The 16053-nt window shown below is 47.2% G+C and overlaps 1 protein-coding gene across 2 annotated transcripts in view; it reads right to left on the bottom strand.

The window, feature by feature from the left end:
• The window catches only part of LOC142245034 (sodium channel protein type 2 subunit alpha-like), a 249642-nt gene that overhangs the window by 98322 nt on the left and 135267 nt on the right, over positions 1-16053 (bottom strand). For both annotated transcript variants that reach the window (XM_075317280.1, XM_075317278.1), the window contains exons 8-9: positions 9179-9242; positions 2798-2939 (exon numbers count right to left, since the gene is read on the bottom strand). In XM_075317280.1, coding sequence (XP_075173395.1) covers positions 2798-2939; positions 9179-9242 — 206 coding nt within the window. The remainder of the gene's footprint in view (positions 1-2797; positions 2940-9178; positions 9243-16053) is intronic.

Here is a 16053-nt window from a genome sequence, read left to right as displayed (position 1 = left end):
AAAGCCGCAGCCACGTAACCGCAAGATTGGGCCCATAGGTCACAGGAGGCAAGAGGCTGGAGTGGCCTGGTCCGGGGAAGAAGCACACGGCAAAACAACAAGGGGAGAGAGGCTTGGAGCATCTTCCCTGGGTGACCCCCATAGGGACTAAAAGTCGGGGTCACCCCAAACCACCAAGGGCTAAGGAAGGCGAGTCAGTAGTCACCCTCGTAAAGTCAGCCTGAAGGATACCTGGTTCCCACCTGGTTCATCTCAGCTACGCCCGGGTTACTCACCCTGCCACCTGAAGTGAGTAAAAACCCTGAAAGACATCCTGCCTGTGTGGTCATTCTGCGACTTGTGGTACTACAAACCTACACAGGGCCCTGGGGCTTGCCTCACTCTCAGGAGGCTACTACATCTAACTGCACACACCATCAACCCCAGGCGACCCTCAACCTGCAGTGGCGGTCCCTACTGGCCGCAATACTGAGAGTGGCGTCACGATCAAACAAGAAGATTTCCTACCAGTGACGGAGATCCAGCAACGTGGAGTCCCTGAAGGTAATGCACCGACACCGACACTACACCTGTGGGGCTTCACATTTACTGTGGTTACCAGCCTCCGCAGAAGCCGGCTCCTGCTGCCTGCACATTTAGTTGTCGCTGTCTCGCTGTCACACACAGCGATCTGTGCTTCACAGCGGGACAGCAACAACTAAAAAAATGGCCCAGGACATTCAGCAACAACCAACGACCTCACAGCAGGGGCCAGGTTGTTGCTGGATGTCACACACAGCAACATCGCTAGCAACATCGCTGTAACGTCACAAAAGTTGTTTGTTAGCAGCGATGTTGCTAGCGATGTTGCTTAGTGTGACGGGGCCTTTAGAATTCTGTGTCTCTTGTGCATTTGTCAAGGGTATGTAAATACAATTTGCATATTCACAAGTCCCCCCCATCCACCTTTCAGTGCATTCACTATCTGTCATGATGGTCACTCTGCATATTAAGACCTGTGACAGGTTTAGGGCCTGAGTCGCATTCTGTTTGGAGATTCTTAAAATTAAGTGTTTTTAATTCCTTTGGTGCTGAAAGAGTTAATGTCAGTTTGGTTGCAAGCAGCCTTCCAGCAGTCCATGTCAGTTGCAGCTGCTTACTTACCTTGCCCCTCGCCTTTAAGTTGTGGCTATTCCCAGCAACCATTGCTGTTGATAGAACTTATTCTATTTTGGACATCTTGGTGGAAGGAACTGCTGGGGTACTGTCCTGTTCCCATCCATCTGCTGCGATAGAGTCTGTCTGCAGCCATGGAGTTTGATGTTCATATCCATTCCCCCCTGTGCGTCTGCCTTTTCCTCCTTGTAGTATTAGTGCAGCAGTGGGGTTAGCAATCCTCACCTGCCAACTCAGTAGCCAGGGTTATTACAGGGTGTCTCAGGGTTTCAGGTATCTTGTTCGGCGACAGGTGCGGAACCTGTATAGGGACTGGCTATAAGAGTAGGGTACAGACACAGGTAAGTGCAGGAGGTGTCCCATCTTCCCCCTCACTAGCGCCAGGGCCCACTCTTGTTAAAGTGTTCTAGTGTTCCCCTTTGTTTATGGTGTTTTTATTGTGCGTCAGACACCCCTAGGTCTGAACGCAAGTGTCATGTGGAGCATTCAGACTTCTCCAACTTTGAGCATGACACTATTATTGCTGAGAGGTGGGAGGAGTATGGGTGGGGACAGCAGTGCAAATTCAGTTCAGAAATACTATTACTGATGCCAGCACTGAGAGGTGGGAGGAGGGAGCAGAGCATATGTAGTTTGTATTTACATACACTTGATTATTTACTAATTAGCACTGAATACTATGGAGCTTACAACAAGATAACAGGATAAGGTAGAGCAATAAAACTTACTGATCCTAAAAGGTCTCCTTAAGCCCTATTTAAAGATAACATTAGTATTGTACTACAAAATCACCTGACAGATTCCCTTTAATGGATTGCTATTTATCCTCCATATGAAACTGATCCAGTAAGCAAAAAAGGGATTCTTGAAAAAATGTATGGCTAAATAGCAATCCATAGACTCCAATGCTAAAAAAACGGATCAAGCTGAAATCAGATATTTAAAAAAAGGACAAAAAAGCTGGTTCTGCTAAACTTTTTTGCCAACGGATTGCTGCTGGATCCGTTCTAACGGATGATTACAGAACATGTGGACTCAGCCTTACGCTGTGGATATTTTCTAGAGAGTGTGCACTGTAAATCACAGAGGATTTTTTTATAGCTGAAAATCAGCTGCCCTAAAGATGAAACAGAGGAACGAATTGCAGCAAACATTTCTTAAAACTTTTTAATTAATGTTACCTTGCTGATATGTGGCAAGATCAGATTATTCCTTTGATCTAAAAAGATGTAAAAAGTAGTAAAGACAGATACCTTCCACCTAAAAGACAACCTGTCAACAGTATCTAGTCTACTTGATGACATTTTCCAGGTAGCAACAATGGACATAAAATAATAGATTGTTAAGGAGGTAAATTAAAAGATAAATACATATAGGATTGTGATGTAATATATTCGAACTATAGCTACTGTATTCTATGATTGAATCTGTTAAAGGGGTTGTTACTTAAATACATGCATTTGGGGCTAAAAATCATATTTGTAATTGGGTTTCCTTTAAAATTTTGCTCCATTTGTACTGTCTATTACTAACTGGAGAACGAGTTAACTGAGAATCTATCAGTGAGCGCGCTATGATGGTCTGATGGGAAGTTTTGCTGTATAGTAACAGTCAGTCAGGTGTAGTATCCCGGTATCCATACCTTCATATACAGATGTTCCCAGGCGTCCTGAGTCATCAGTCGAAATAGAGATAAAAATGCCCAGCCAAAAGTGTCAAAGCTTGTGTATCCGTAATTCGGGTTCCGTCCTACCTTCACACACGAATATGACTCCGGGCACTTACTAAATGAAACAACATATGACACTGTGTTACATGTCTGATGTATGGTAAAGAAATAAATCATCGAATCGTGAACATGTCTGCGTCAGCAAAAACTGCAGTTCCACCCATGAACTACAGATGGCAATGTACCCGACATTTACATAAAAGTGACACGAATGAGGCAGAGCTGAGGTTGTCAGGTGTAGTGGATCTAGGTTTGTCATTTGTTACAGCTCTCCATGCTGCATTAATCTTCTGTTTTATGTTTACCACTGAAAATTCTAGATATATGATCCATGGGCAACTGCAATCTGCCCCCCCCCCCCACCCCAACTATGTGAGTGATGTTGCAAACACAGATCGCAGCCCACCGGGCAAACTCATAGTTGCCAATACTTCTGGAAATGTTTAAAAGGTATCTGTCAGCAGGTTTTTGCTATGTAATCTGAAAGCAGCATAATGTAAAGCAGGGCTCACCAACCTCTAGCTCAGGAGCCACATGTGGCTCGCGGGCCTCTGCTGTGCGGCTCACGGCTGTTGGCCAGCTAGGTGCATTAGCACAAGGTCTAGACACAACTATGAAGAGCAGGTGACTTTTGTGAGATACTCCTTGATCTTTGTATACTGCCTTGTGTGATTTCTGTGGAAAAGCTTTGGCTGTCATTATACTGTAATTGGGCCTCTGGGTGTCGCTACTTTGAGGGGACGGGAGTTGGATGTGGCTGGCGACCCTTTCTCAGAGCTGAATGTGGCTTCCGACTGTCTCAGAGCTGGATGTGGCTCGTGACCCTCTCTCAGAGCTGGATGTGGCTCGTGACCCTCTCTCAGATCAGAATTTGGCTTTTGACCCTCTCTCAGTGCTGAATGTAGCTAACGATCCTCTCTCAGAGCTGAATGTGGCTCAGGACCCTCTCTCAGAGCTGAATGTGGCTCAGGACCCTCTTTTAGAGCTGAATGTGGCTCACGACTTTGTCTCAGAGCTATATGAGGCTCGTGACCCTCTCTCAGAGCTGTATGTGGCTCGCGACCCTCTCTCAGAGCTGTATGTGGCTCGCGACCCTCTCTGAGCTGGATATGAGTCACGACCCTCTCTGAGCTGGATGTGGATAGCGACCCTCTCTCAGAGCTGTATGTGGCTCACAACCTTCCCGCAGAGCTGGATGTGGCTCGCGACCCTCTCTCAGAGCTGGATGTGAATTGCAACACTCTCAGAGCTGGATGTGGCTCATGACCTTTCCGCAGAGCTGGATGTGGCTCATGACCTTCCCGCAGAGCTGGATGTGGCTCATGACCCTCTCTCAGAGCTGTATGTGACTCGCAACCCTCTCTCAGAGCTGTATGTGGCTCGCAACCCTCTCTCAGAGCTGTATGTGGCTCGCGACCCTCTCTCAGAGCTGGATGTGGCTCGCAACCCTCTCTCAGAGGTGGATGAGGCTCACGACCCTCTCTCAGAGCTGTATGTGGCTCATGACCCTCTCTCAGAGCTGTATGTGGGTCGCAACCCTCTCTCAGAGCTGGATGTGGGTCGCGACCCTCTCTGAGCTGTATATGGCTCACAACCCTCTCTCGAAACTGAATGTGGCTCTCCAGGTTGGAAACATTGGGGACCTCTGATGTGGAGGCTGAGGCCCTGAATCCAGTGATGCGTACTGGGCTGCTAAGTGCAGTTTCGATAAAATCCTTGTTTTCTAGGATGTAGCAGTTCTCTAAATGCTGTACTGTATACATCCCCACCCACATTACTGATTGTCATCTGTGCACACTGGGGATAGGCAAAATGCTGACAATCAATAGTGGGGTTGTGCAAAGCAGGAGGACTATATGGTATGAGACAACTAATCCTCTAATGATAATCTCCTGGTGATAAAACACTGATTGAATTGACACTAAAACAAGCTGCTAAGCAAGGGAGACATCCATGGAATCAGGGCCTCTGCACCAACATCATGCTGCTCTCAGATTAAATAGCTAAAATCTGCTGACAGATTCTCTTTAAGTCCTGACCCAAACATTCCCTGTTCCTCAGGGGAAGGCTTCCATTTCTCCCAGGACCTCCCCCAGACCAACCTGGACTGTCCACTTTTTGGCAACTTTTTGGACGCCGTAATCAAATTCCATTGCATCCTATGCTTCAGAGGCCAAACATGCTTCCACTCTACAGGATGCTAGGAGCATGCACAAGGCCTCAGCTTCCAGGAGTCGGTTGTACAATGACGTCCCACATGGTGCTGCTGTAACGGGGGCAAGGGGCGCCTCAGGGGGTGTAGTCGCGGTCTCCCGCCCAGGGGGCAGCAGGCTGACCCCCGGCCCGGCCGTCACTGTTAAAACAAAGGTGTTGTTTGTGGGGCAGAGTGTAGGTGGCAGGGACACTTCCATGTGGGCAATTTGCTTCTCGGTGACACCTTTTTCTCTCGGCTTACAGGCCTCTTCACCACTCCCAGTAAAGAGCCACAGACAGGCAGTTGGTGAACTAAGAAACATTTTATTGAACACAGCTTCCACTCTTCTTTACACCTTTCAGCATCAAGTCACTTTGGTTTACAGGTTAAACTTCTTGCTGACGGTTTCCTCTTTCCCCGGTAACTATCCCTCGACTGCAGGGGACATGCGTTAACCCCCTAGTAGCTGTACTCTGAACCCTGTTTCACTGTAGGGCAGATCTAGCACTCTCTACCGGCTCCGGATAAGTTCTCACCTCTCCACTTCTTTGCCGGGGAACTACTTCACTTGTTTTCTACGGGCATTCCCATTTACCTTCACTTCTTTGTCAGGGCACTACCCTTCACCTGCAGGGGCCACTTGTTATCCCCCTGATAGCTGCACTGCACTGTAGTACACACTACCGGCTTTGGGACTAGTCTTGACTCTTCCACTTCTTCTGCCACTGCACCACTTCCACACTCTGCCCCGTCACCTCAGACTTCTTTCTCCAGTCACATCTCACTGCACACTGGACTCTGCATTCAGAACCCTTCCTTCCCCACCTAGGCTGCCCTCCCCTCCTTCCCTGCCACTGTTACCAGGGGAACCACTGCTCTACACTGGCACCTAGTGGGGAAACAGTTTATGACAGGTAACGTTTTACCATCAACATTTACAATATGCCACCATACTACTGTGGCATCTTCAGGGGGGGAAAAACCGCTCCTTCACTACCAGGGGTCCGACTACCCCTTACATTCCTCCCCTCTTTAACCTCAGCCTCCTGGCGAGGTTCGTACCTGCAAAACAACACATGTAGGAAAACACAATACTTAAAACACACAGACTGGCACACAAGTTTGGTGCCCGGAGTCCCTCCAGGGAAGCTCCCGGTCTTAGTCGCACATCTGCCCGGAGGCCCTCCTCAGGCGCTCCCGGTCTTAGTCGCACATCTGCCCAGAGGCCCTCCTCAGGCGCTCCCGGTCTTAGCTGACCTTCTGCCCGGAGGCTATTTCCAAGCGCTCCCGGTCTTTGGGTGGGCAGAAAAAAACAGGACAAGATTCCTTCTTAACAGTCACGGAAGGAGTCCACGCACAGTTCTGCATTAAGCTCCTCCCGGGTTCAGTACTTTTAACGTTACTGTAAATGGAAACATTCACCGGCTTTGAACAGTACCGGTGTTCAACAGCAAACAAATCACTCTCTTCCGGACGATTACCTCCTCACTGCGGGGCCCGGCCATCATTTCTCTGGCTATCGTCTCAGCCAGGTGTCTCTCCTGCACTGGATCTACTTCTGGCGGTGGGGACTGTCTTTGGGTCGGGGGCGCCAGCTTCACGGGTTCCCAGACGAACCCCAACTCATCTACCTCTGGTTCTGGGATATCTTTCCAGTACGGGGCCTTAATTCCTGAAGGGGGCGGAGGGCCAACTTTAACAGACGCGGGCGCCTCTGGAATCTGTACGGATGCTCCTGGTGGCCCGCTCCCCAGAGTTAGCCGGGACTTGTAGGTGGCCCGGACTTCCGTCGTCATTTCCCTGGTAACGGCATCCCATGAGGTAAACCACGTGACCTTCGCTGGTTTCTCCGAGACTCCAGTCACGGCCAGTATCATGCTTGCCGGCAACGTGATGGTGGGTAACTCTCCCACCGAGCTCTCCATCGGACGTTCTCTTCTGCGTCCTACGGGCACCAGCGCGCCCGCTACAGCTTGCTTGTCTGTCCTGGCCTCCATTCTGTTTAGCGCAGGTAACTGAAACTGTTGCTTCTGCTGCTGGGATTGCAATGGCGCCGGGGAGGGTGGAGGCGGTTCTTCTTTTCCCGCTTTTGCACACATTCCGCCCCCGGCTTCACCCACCAGGTCTGCATAGCGTTGGCTACGCCTTTTCTTTCTTGCAGCGCCACCCACGTCTCTAGACCTCTGCAGCTTCTTGGGGCAGGTACCTCCCCTCTTTGGGCGGTGCACTCCGGGCTTCTTCCTCCCAGGCCAATCCAGCGCTTTTCGTTTGGCGCCAACTTTTCGCGCCTCTGCTGAGTCCATGAGGATGGCCGCCATCTTGTGGCCTGTTCAGCACGTCAGGCACCACTTGATCTTCCTCACAATCTCTGGTCGGGGTTTCTTGCATGCAGGCTTCATCCTGCCGACTACGCCAGTTTGTAACGGGGCAGGGGGCGCCTCAGGGGGTGTAGTCGCGGTCTCCCGCCCAGGGGGCAGCAGGCTGACCCCCGGCCCGGCCGTCACTGTTAAAACAAAGGTGTTGTTTGTGGGGCAGAGTGTAGGTGGCAGGGACACTTCCATGTGGGCAATTTTCTTCTCGGTGACACCTTTTTCTCTCAGCTCACAGGCCTCTTCACCACTCCCAGTAAAGAGCCACAGACAGGCAGTTGGTGAACTAAGAAACATTTTATTGAACACAACTTCCACTCTTCTTTACACCTTTCAGCATCAAGTCACTTTGGTTTACAGGTTAAACTTCTTGCTGACGGTTTCCTCTTTTCCCGGTAACTTTCCCTCGCCTGCAGGGGACAAGGGTTAACCCCCTAGTAGCTGTACTCTGAACCCTGTTTCACTGTAGGGCAGATCTAGCACACTCTACCGGCTCCGGATAAGTTCTCACCTCTCCACTTCTTTGCCGGGGAACTACTTCACTTGTTTTCTACGGGCGTTCCCATTTACCTTCACTTCTTTGTCGGGGCACTACCCTTCGCCTGCAGAGGCCACTTGTTATCCCCCTAATAGCTGCACTGCACTGTAGTACACACTACTGGCTTTGGGATTAGTCTTGACTCTTCCACTTCTTCTGCCACTGCACCACTTCCACACTCTGCCCCGTCACCTCAGACTTCTATCTCCAGTCACATTTCACTGCACACTACTTTGCATTCAGAGTCCTCCCTTCCCCACCTAGGCTGCCCTGCCCCTTCTTCCCTGCCACTGTTACCAGGGGAACCACTGCTCTACACTGGCACCTAGTGGGGAAACAGTTTATGACAGGTAACATTTTACCATCAACATTTACAATTTGCCACCATACTACTGTGGCATCTTCAGGGGGGGGAAACCGCTCCTTCACTACCAGGGGTCCAACTACCCCTTACACTGCCAGTCTCAGGAGGCGTATTTTACAGACCAAAGAGTGGACATACATTGTAGTAGGAATAAATGGGGCAATATTGTTGGAAACCCAACTCATCACAATGTGGGGTTAAATAAGGTCATCATTACTATGAGATTAGACAGAAGAAGTAGCCTAAATATGTGAGGTCTGTATGGGGAGATATTACAGTGTGTGGGCACTGTTACTGTGGGGAGGCACTACTACTTTGTGGGATATGAAAGGTGGCACTTTTACTGTGTAGTTCACTATGTATGTCATCGCTCTGCATCCCTTCCTGGCCAATGTTGTCCTCCAGGTTTTTGTAATTTAATCTGAGGTCAGCATGAAGTAGGGGCTTAGACACTGATTTCAGGAATGTGTGACTTATGAGGCTCTGTGTTGTTGTTTCAACATAGTGAGTGTTTTATCAGCAGGAAATTATCACTGCTTGGATTACAGCTCATATTACTCCTGGTCCAATCACTGGTTAGCAGCTCACTGCCATTATACAATGTACTCAGAGAGCCTGGTGTAGGCGGAATTAGCTGTCTGAACTCTGTTACATGCTACATCTAAAAACTCTGATTGTATCCCGACTGCTGCTCCCAGTAAACTAAGTGATACATCGCTGGAATCAGGGTCTCTTTTCCTATATTATACAACTATCACATGAAGTAGCAAAAATCTGCTGATAAATTCCCTTTAAATTACAAAACGCAGTTTATTAACTATGTTCTTACCCCGCATCCGAGCTGTTACCACAAAGCAAAGCATCCTTCTGACCTCTCTCTTTATAAATAACACCTGCAAAATAGCAAAAAACTAAATGGTTACACAAGGGCTGGATATTCAACCCGAAACAGAAGAGATTCCCCCTTTAAATACATTTTAAGAGAAATATATTACAGAATCGTCCACTTTGGACATCCCCTGTCTATGATTATGGAATGCTGGAGTAAAGGTGATGGAAGGGGGTCCTGATGCTGTTTGCTTGCTACATCTCTGTTATTGATGGACAGCCATGATTTAAAGGATATAGACACCGCCAGAGGCAATTTTAAATAAATTAAATGCATATCTTTTGGGTAAAATGTTGTATTGTATAGTCCAGGGGTCCCCAAACTACGGCCCGTGGGCCGCATCCGACCCCCGGAGGCCATTTACCCAGCCCGTGTCACAATTTCCTTGTGTTATTTCAATTGTAAGCGCACAGGCGCTTACAATTGAAATAACCCGCCGAGTGCTACACGGGAAGTCTCGTTTCTGTGTAGACGCTCGGCGCTCGTTGTTCGGACCTAGAATGATCACGTCATGATGCACGACGTGCTCATCTAGGCCTTACAGCCGAAGACAGAGGAGCCGGGACCACAGCGCGGGAGCGGCTGCAGTGCTAGGTAAAGTCTATTTTCACTTTTTTTTAATGGGCATGGAGGAGGATCAGAGAGCTGGATCTATATGGGGGATTGATGGGACATATATGGGGGAGAGCTGGACATATATGGGGGAGAGACCTGGCCTTATATGAGGGAGACTGCTTGGGACCTATATGGGGGAGAGACCTGGCCCTATATGAGGGAGACTGCATGGGACCTATATGCGGGAAAGAGCTGGCCCTATATGAGGGAGACTGCATGGGACCTATATGGGGAGAGCTGGACATATATGGGGGAGACTGCATGGGACCTATATGGGGAGAGCTGGCCCTATATGAGGGAGACTGCATGGGACCTATATGAGGGAGACTGCATGGGACCTATATGGGGGAAAGAGCTGGCCCTATATGAGGGAGACTGCATGGGACCTATATGCGGGAAAGAGCTGGCCCTATATGAGGGAGACTGCATGGGACCTATATGGGGAGAGCTGGACATATATGAGGGAGACTGCATGGGACCTATATGGGGAGAGCTGGCCCTATATGAGGGAGACTGCATGGGACCTATATGAGGGAGACTGCATGGGACCTATATGAGGGAGACTGCATGGGACCTATATGGGGGAAAGAGCTGGCCCTATATGAGGGAGACTGCATGGGACCTATATGGGGGAAAGAGCTGGCCCTATATGAGGGAGACTGCATGGGACCTATATGCGGGAAAGAGCTGGCCCTATATGAGGGAGACTGCATGGGACCTATATGGGGAGAGCTGGACATATATGGGGGAGACTGCATGGGACCTATATGGGGAGAGCTGGCCCTATATGAGGGAGACTGCATGGGACCTATATGGGGAGAGCTGGCCCTATATGAGGGAGACTGCATGGGACCTATATGAGGGAGACTGCATGGGACCTATATGAGGGAGACTGCATGGGACCTATATGGGGGAAAGAGCTGGCCCTATATGAGGGAGACTGCATGCGACCTATATGAGGAAGACTGCATGGGACCTATATGAGGAAGACTGCATGGGACCTATATGAGGAAGACTGCATGGGACCTATATGGGGGTATATGGTTTTGCCAGGGCGGCACATATAATTGCTAGAGGAAGGTTGAACTAGATGCACCGAGGTCTTTTTTAAACCTAAGTAACTATGTAACTGCTTTTATATGTTCTGTGGTCATAAATTAGCACAGAGGAGGCCAGAAAAAGCCAGACAAGAGAGATACAAACTCCTCATTTCAATGGCTCATTGACAGATTCTGAGTGAAAGAAGTTATCTAATTCAAGACAACCTCTTTAAAACACCACGGCAGCAATGTGCTTTAAATCTAAGCCCCCTTCCCATACCTATAAACTCACCCTCTGGTGTCTTCATCTTTTATCTACGTCGCTCTGGTCCTGCATCGCCATTATGTGACTGCAACTTCTTATTGGCCGGAAGTCAATACAACTTTTTAAGAGCCAGAACGAGACCCTCATAGACTTGTACTGAGTTATGACCTCTGGCACGCTGCATGGAACAATGGAGCTGCTGGCAGGTCACAATCTATCAGAGACCGACCGCAGCGGTGTGGATAACAGATGAAGACAAAGGAGGGCACATATAAGACTGAGGGTCGGCAGCTTAGATTTAAACAACCACTCCAGTGGCAAAAAAACCCAAACCACTGGATTGGTGCTTTAACCATTTTTTTTTTTGTCATACATGCCCTTTTAACAGCTCTAAAATGTTCTGGTCCTGCAGTGCCATCTTCTGACCACAACTTCTGATTGGCCAGAAATCAATCCAACTCTATGAGAGCCAGAATGAGGTCCTCATAGACTTGTACTGAGTTGTGACCTTCGGCACGCTCCATGAAACAGTGGAGCTGCCGGCAGGTCACAATCTGGCAGAGACCAGCGACAGCGGTGCAGATAACAGATAAAGACGCAGGAGGGTGAGTATAAGGGTAAGGGCAGGGGGCTTAGATTTAAAGCACTACTCCAGTGGCAAGACCCCCCCAAAAACACTGGATTGCACCAATTTTTGCTTTAACCGTTTTTGTTTGTTTTTTTCATACATGCGCTTTTAACAGCTTTAAAATGATTTCGCGTTCAGACATTCAAATATTTTTTTGCCCCAATTTTCTTGCAATATATAGGGTTTAAGTTTTGTGTTATTTTTATATTTTTTTTTTCATTTTTTTTTTTCCTACTATCAGGGGATTATGTAGAAAATTCAGCATTTGTCTTTTTTTCACCGCACGGAGCATTACCAGCGTAATAGTACATTAGTTGCATTACAAATTAAATCAATCCAAAATGAATGATGGTGACTTATTATAGGAGTGTTCACGTAATGTCACCGTTAAAACTGTTATATCATAATAAGGGCAGGATACAATTTTTCAATGAGTGGTAGGACATACGCCGATCAACCGTAACATTGCCTAATAGCATCAAAAACAACGCTAACGTGACGGAGCATGGACTCCACAAGATCTCTGATCTGATGTGTCCTATTGTATCTGGCCCTTAAGGCCCTGTCACACACACAGATAAATCTGTGGCAGATCTGTGGCAGATCTGTGGCAGACCTGTGGCTGCAGTGAAATTGTGGACAATCAGTGCCAGGTTTGTGGCTGTGTACAAATGGAACAATATGTCCATGATTTCACTGCAACCATAGATCTGCCAAAGATTTATCTCTGTGTGTGACAGGGCCTTTAGACATTAGCAGCAGATTTATTAAAGGGGTTGTCCACTACCGGGCAGCCCCTGTATAACCAATCCTTGCCACACAAAAAATACAACCAGTGGAAACTTCCCTCCTGTAGCGGTGTTATACTTATGATGTCAGCTTTACTGCTTCTCCTGAGTGCCATGATATTTTTGTGTCATGTGACTGCTGCAGTCAATCAGTGGTTGCTGATTGGATGCAACTCATCAGTATTCCATCAGAGCATATATCTAATGAAATAGTATTCCATCAGAATGTATATCAGCTCTATAAAGTAAAAGCTGCAGTCAATCAGTGGTGGCTGATCAGATGCAACTCATCAGTATTCCGTCAGAGTGTATACCTAATGAAGTAGTATTCCGTCAGAACATATATCAGCTCTACAAAGTAAAAGCTGCAGTCAATCAGTGGTGGCTGATCAGATGCAACTCATCAGTATTCCGTCAGAGCATATATCAGCTCTATAAAGTAAAGGCTGCAGCCAATCAGTGGTTGCTGATCAGATACAACTCATCAGTATTCCATCAGAGCATATATCTGATGAAGTAGTAAAGGCTGCAGCCAATCAGTCACTGATTAGCTGCAGCGGTCACATGACAGAACAATGTCTTATCACCAGGGAACAGCAATGAAAATATTGCTGGAATCAGGAATTTGGAGGCCAAGTTACAACCTTGAATTCCCTGTCATGTTCGTCAAACAATTTCTGAATATTGTGTGACATTATCCTTCTGAAAGAGGCCATATTCAGTATTTAATATAAGTAGATCATAAGGAGGAGTACTTGGTCTCCAAGTCAGCAAGCTGTTGTTTTTTAATCAGAGAGCAGCATAATGTAGACAACGAAACCCTGATCCCAGGGATGGGTCACTTCTTAGGCTGTGTGTTGTAGTTTAAATACAATCAGCGTTTTATCACTACAGGACTAGGTCTCACATGCATGGCAGTAAGGCTAATCTGTGTAACCCCGCCTTCACCACTGATTGGTAACTTGCTCATAATGCACAGTGTACACAGTGGGGTGTGCGAGCTTATACACAGTTCAGCAATTTGAGCACCGCTACATTTACAGCAGAACAAGGATTCTAGTAAAACTGCATCAAGCAGTCCAGTAAGTGATACATTGCCGTAATCAGGCTCCCTGCGTCTCCATTATTCCGCTCTCAAATTCTATAGCAAAAACCTGCTGGCAGATTCCCATTAAGCAGGTGGAAGATGTCAAAGTAACATCCATGTGAATGCCAGGACCAACCAGAAATGCTTTTGCTGGGAACAATGTTGTCAGATTACGGTATTATTGCACTTTTATAGATTGACAATAAAACATAAACAACCCAAAATAAAATGGATTTTATAGGAAAAAAATGTTAGGAAACATTCTTTCCTGTATAATGACTTGTATATAAAGCCAAATTAAAAAGAGAAAAAAATAAAAATGCCCCCCTCCACCCCGTAATAGCCGGGCCATCTCTCACCGTAGTTCTCCGTCACTTATGACTACAATAGATTACAAAGTAGAGGGGAAAATACAACTACACGCAATAGTGGTCACCGGTAAATGTAATTTTAAGATTTTACTACCTTATCTGGGCATGTGGTGAGTGTGACATGGTCAGACACATCCTATGTAATTTATGAAGGAGGGACTCTGAAACTCCCAAAGCGTGCAGACAATGCAAGAACTGCCAAAACTTAGAAGCGGGACTCTGAAACAGCCTGCATTACACATAAAGGAGGGCCTCATATACATTCTGTTAAAATTGTTAGGTAGTGGGACTCCTAAGTGCAAGGGGTGCCAAAAATTAGAAAGGACTGCAATATATCCTGGAAGGCATGTAGAGGAGGGCCACAGAATACATTTTTTTTCCCTATTTTTAAAGAGTGTGATTCCTAGACTGGTAAACCCTTTGCATTTATTGCAATTGCTGAAAAAGATTTACCCCTGGGGGGTATTATACATGTAAGAGAATTGTAGAGGTCGGCTTCAAACACATGCTGAATATACAGGCCATTACCGCGTGTATGGCAGGCAATTCCCACAGTGGCGTAGCATAGCAACTGCTTTTGCCACCCGGGGCGGTCGTCAAATTTGGTGCCCCCCCTATGTTGGCCGTCGATAATCCAGAAATCTTAAAAAATCCGGAAAGCCATCAAAATATTTATTTTTCATGGAACTACAATCAAATTTGGATTTGTTTGTGCAGGGCGAACCCTACTCCCTAGCATGTGTAGCCAATCATAGAGAGGAAGCTGGCAGCGTAGTGAGGCTGCATTGAGCGTGGTTAACCGCGTTACTATGAATGGAATTTAAAGATGTTCAGGAATGCAGCTGCGGACGGCCCTTTTCTATAAGCTAATACTGTATGTAAATTATATGCAGCCCAAGGTCAAGCAGGGGTGTCAAATCTTACTTAGCCTATTACTTAGCTTTTTATTTCTTCTATGTTTTCCTATTTTTTATTTTTTACCCCCAAAATGCTGCCCCCCTGACACGTGCCGCCCTGGGCGGACCGCCCCCTCCACCCCCCCTTTGCTACGCCACTGAATCCCCACATGCTGATTGGATGTCTACAAACCGCGAAACATTTGGGCTCTATTGCGTAACGAGCGTTCCCGAACACTTTGATTTTGTTTGATTTCGTATCAAGCAGTGGCAACACTCATCACTATTATTGTTGACAATACCTTTTCCGTGGAATCATATATTCTTGTCCATTTTTCCTGGTTTATCACATTAACTTAAAAAATTTACCAGTCTCTTATTGCACCTCCTGATTGTATAGGGTTGTAATTAGTCAATGTTATTAAAGGGAACCTGTCAGGTGCAATATGCACCCAGTACCAGGAGCAGTTCTGGGTGCATATTGCTAATCCCTGTCTAACTGTCCTTGTATCTAGTAGCATAGATAAAGAGATCTTTAGAAAACGTATTTTTAAAGATGCTTTATAATATGCTAATGAGGCCAGGGACTAGTCAAAAGGGCGTTAGTTGCCGTGGCTAGTCGGCCCTCATTGTATGTTAACACGCCCCTGCTAATAAATGCACAGCATCAGAGGCAAGGTCGCACTCGCCTCTGCTGCCACTGCTGGTTTTCGGCTCAATGCACACAATCAGAAAGTTCCCGAACTTACGGTCATCCTCACTACACCAGTTTGAAGCCGGGACATGTACACCCAGCTTCATAGTACACATGACTGGAAGTCCAGGATTTCTGATCATGCGCACTGAGCAGAAATCCAGTATTGGGCACGGTGGCAGCAGAAAGCGGTAAGAGCGACCTTGCCACTGACTCCCACAGGGGTGTGCTTACATGCTAAGGGGGCCAACTAGCCAAGGGAAGTAATGCCCTTGCAACTAGTCCCTGGCCTCATTAGCATATTATAAAGGATGTTTAGAAATACTTTTTCTACAGATCTCTTTATCTATGCTAGTGTATACAGGGACGGTTAGGCAGGAATTAGCAATATGTGCCCAGAACTGCTCGTGGTTCTGGGTGCATATTGCACC

This window comes from Anomaloglossus baeobatrachus, chromosome 7 (genome assembly GCF_048569485.1).
Source record: "Anomaloglossus baeobatrachus isolate aAnoBae1 chromosome 7, aAnoBae1.hap1, whole genome shotgun sequence".
Classification (NCBI taxonomy): domain Eukaryota; kingdom Metazoa; phylum Chordata; class Amphibia; order Anura; family Aromobatidae; genus Anomaloglossus; species Anomaloglossus baeobatrachus.
The sequence above is the reverse complement of the archived record's forward strand: the minus strand, read 5'-3'. Positions and strand labels throughout refer to the sequence as shown.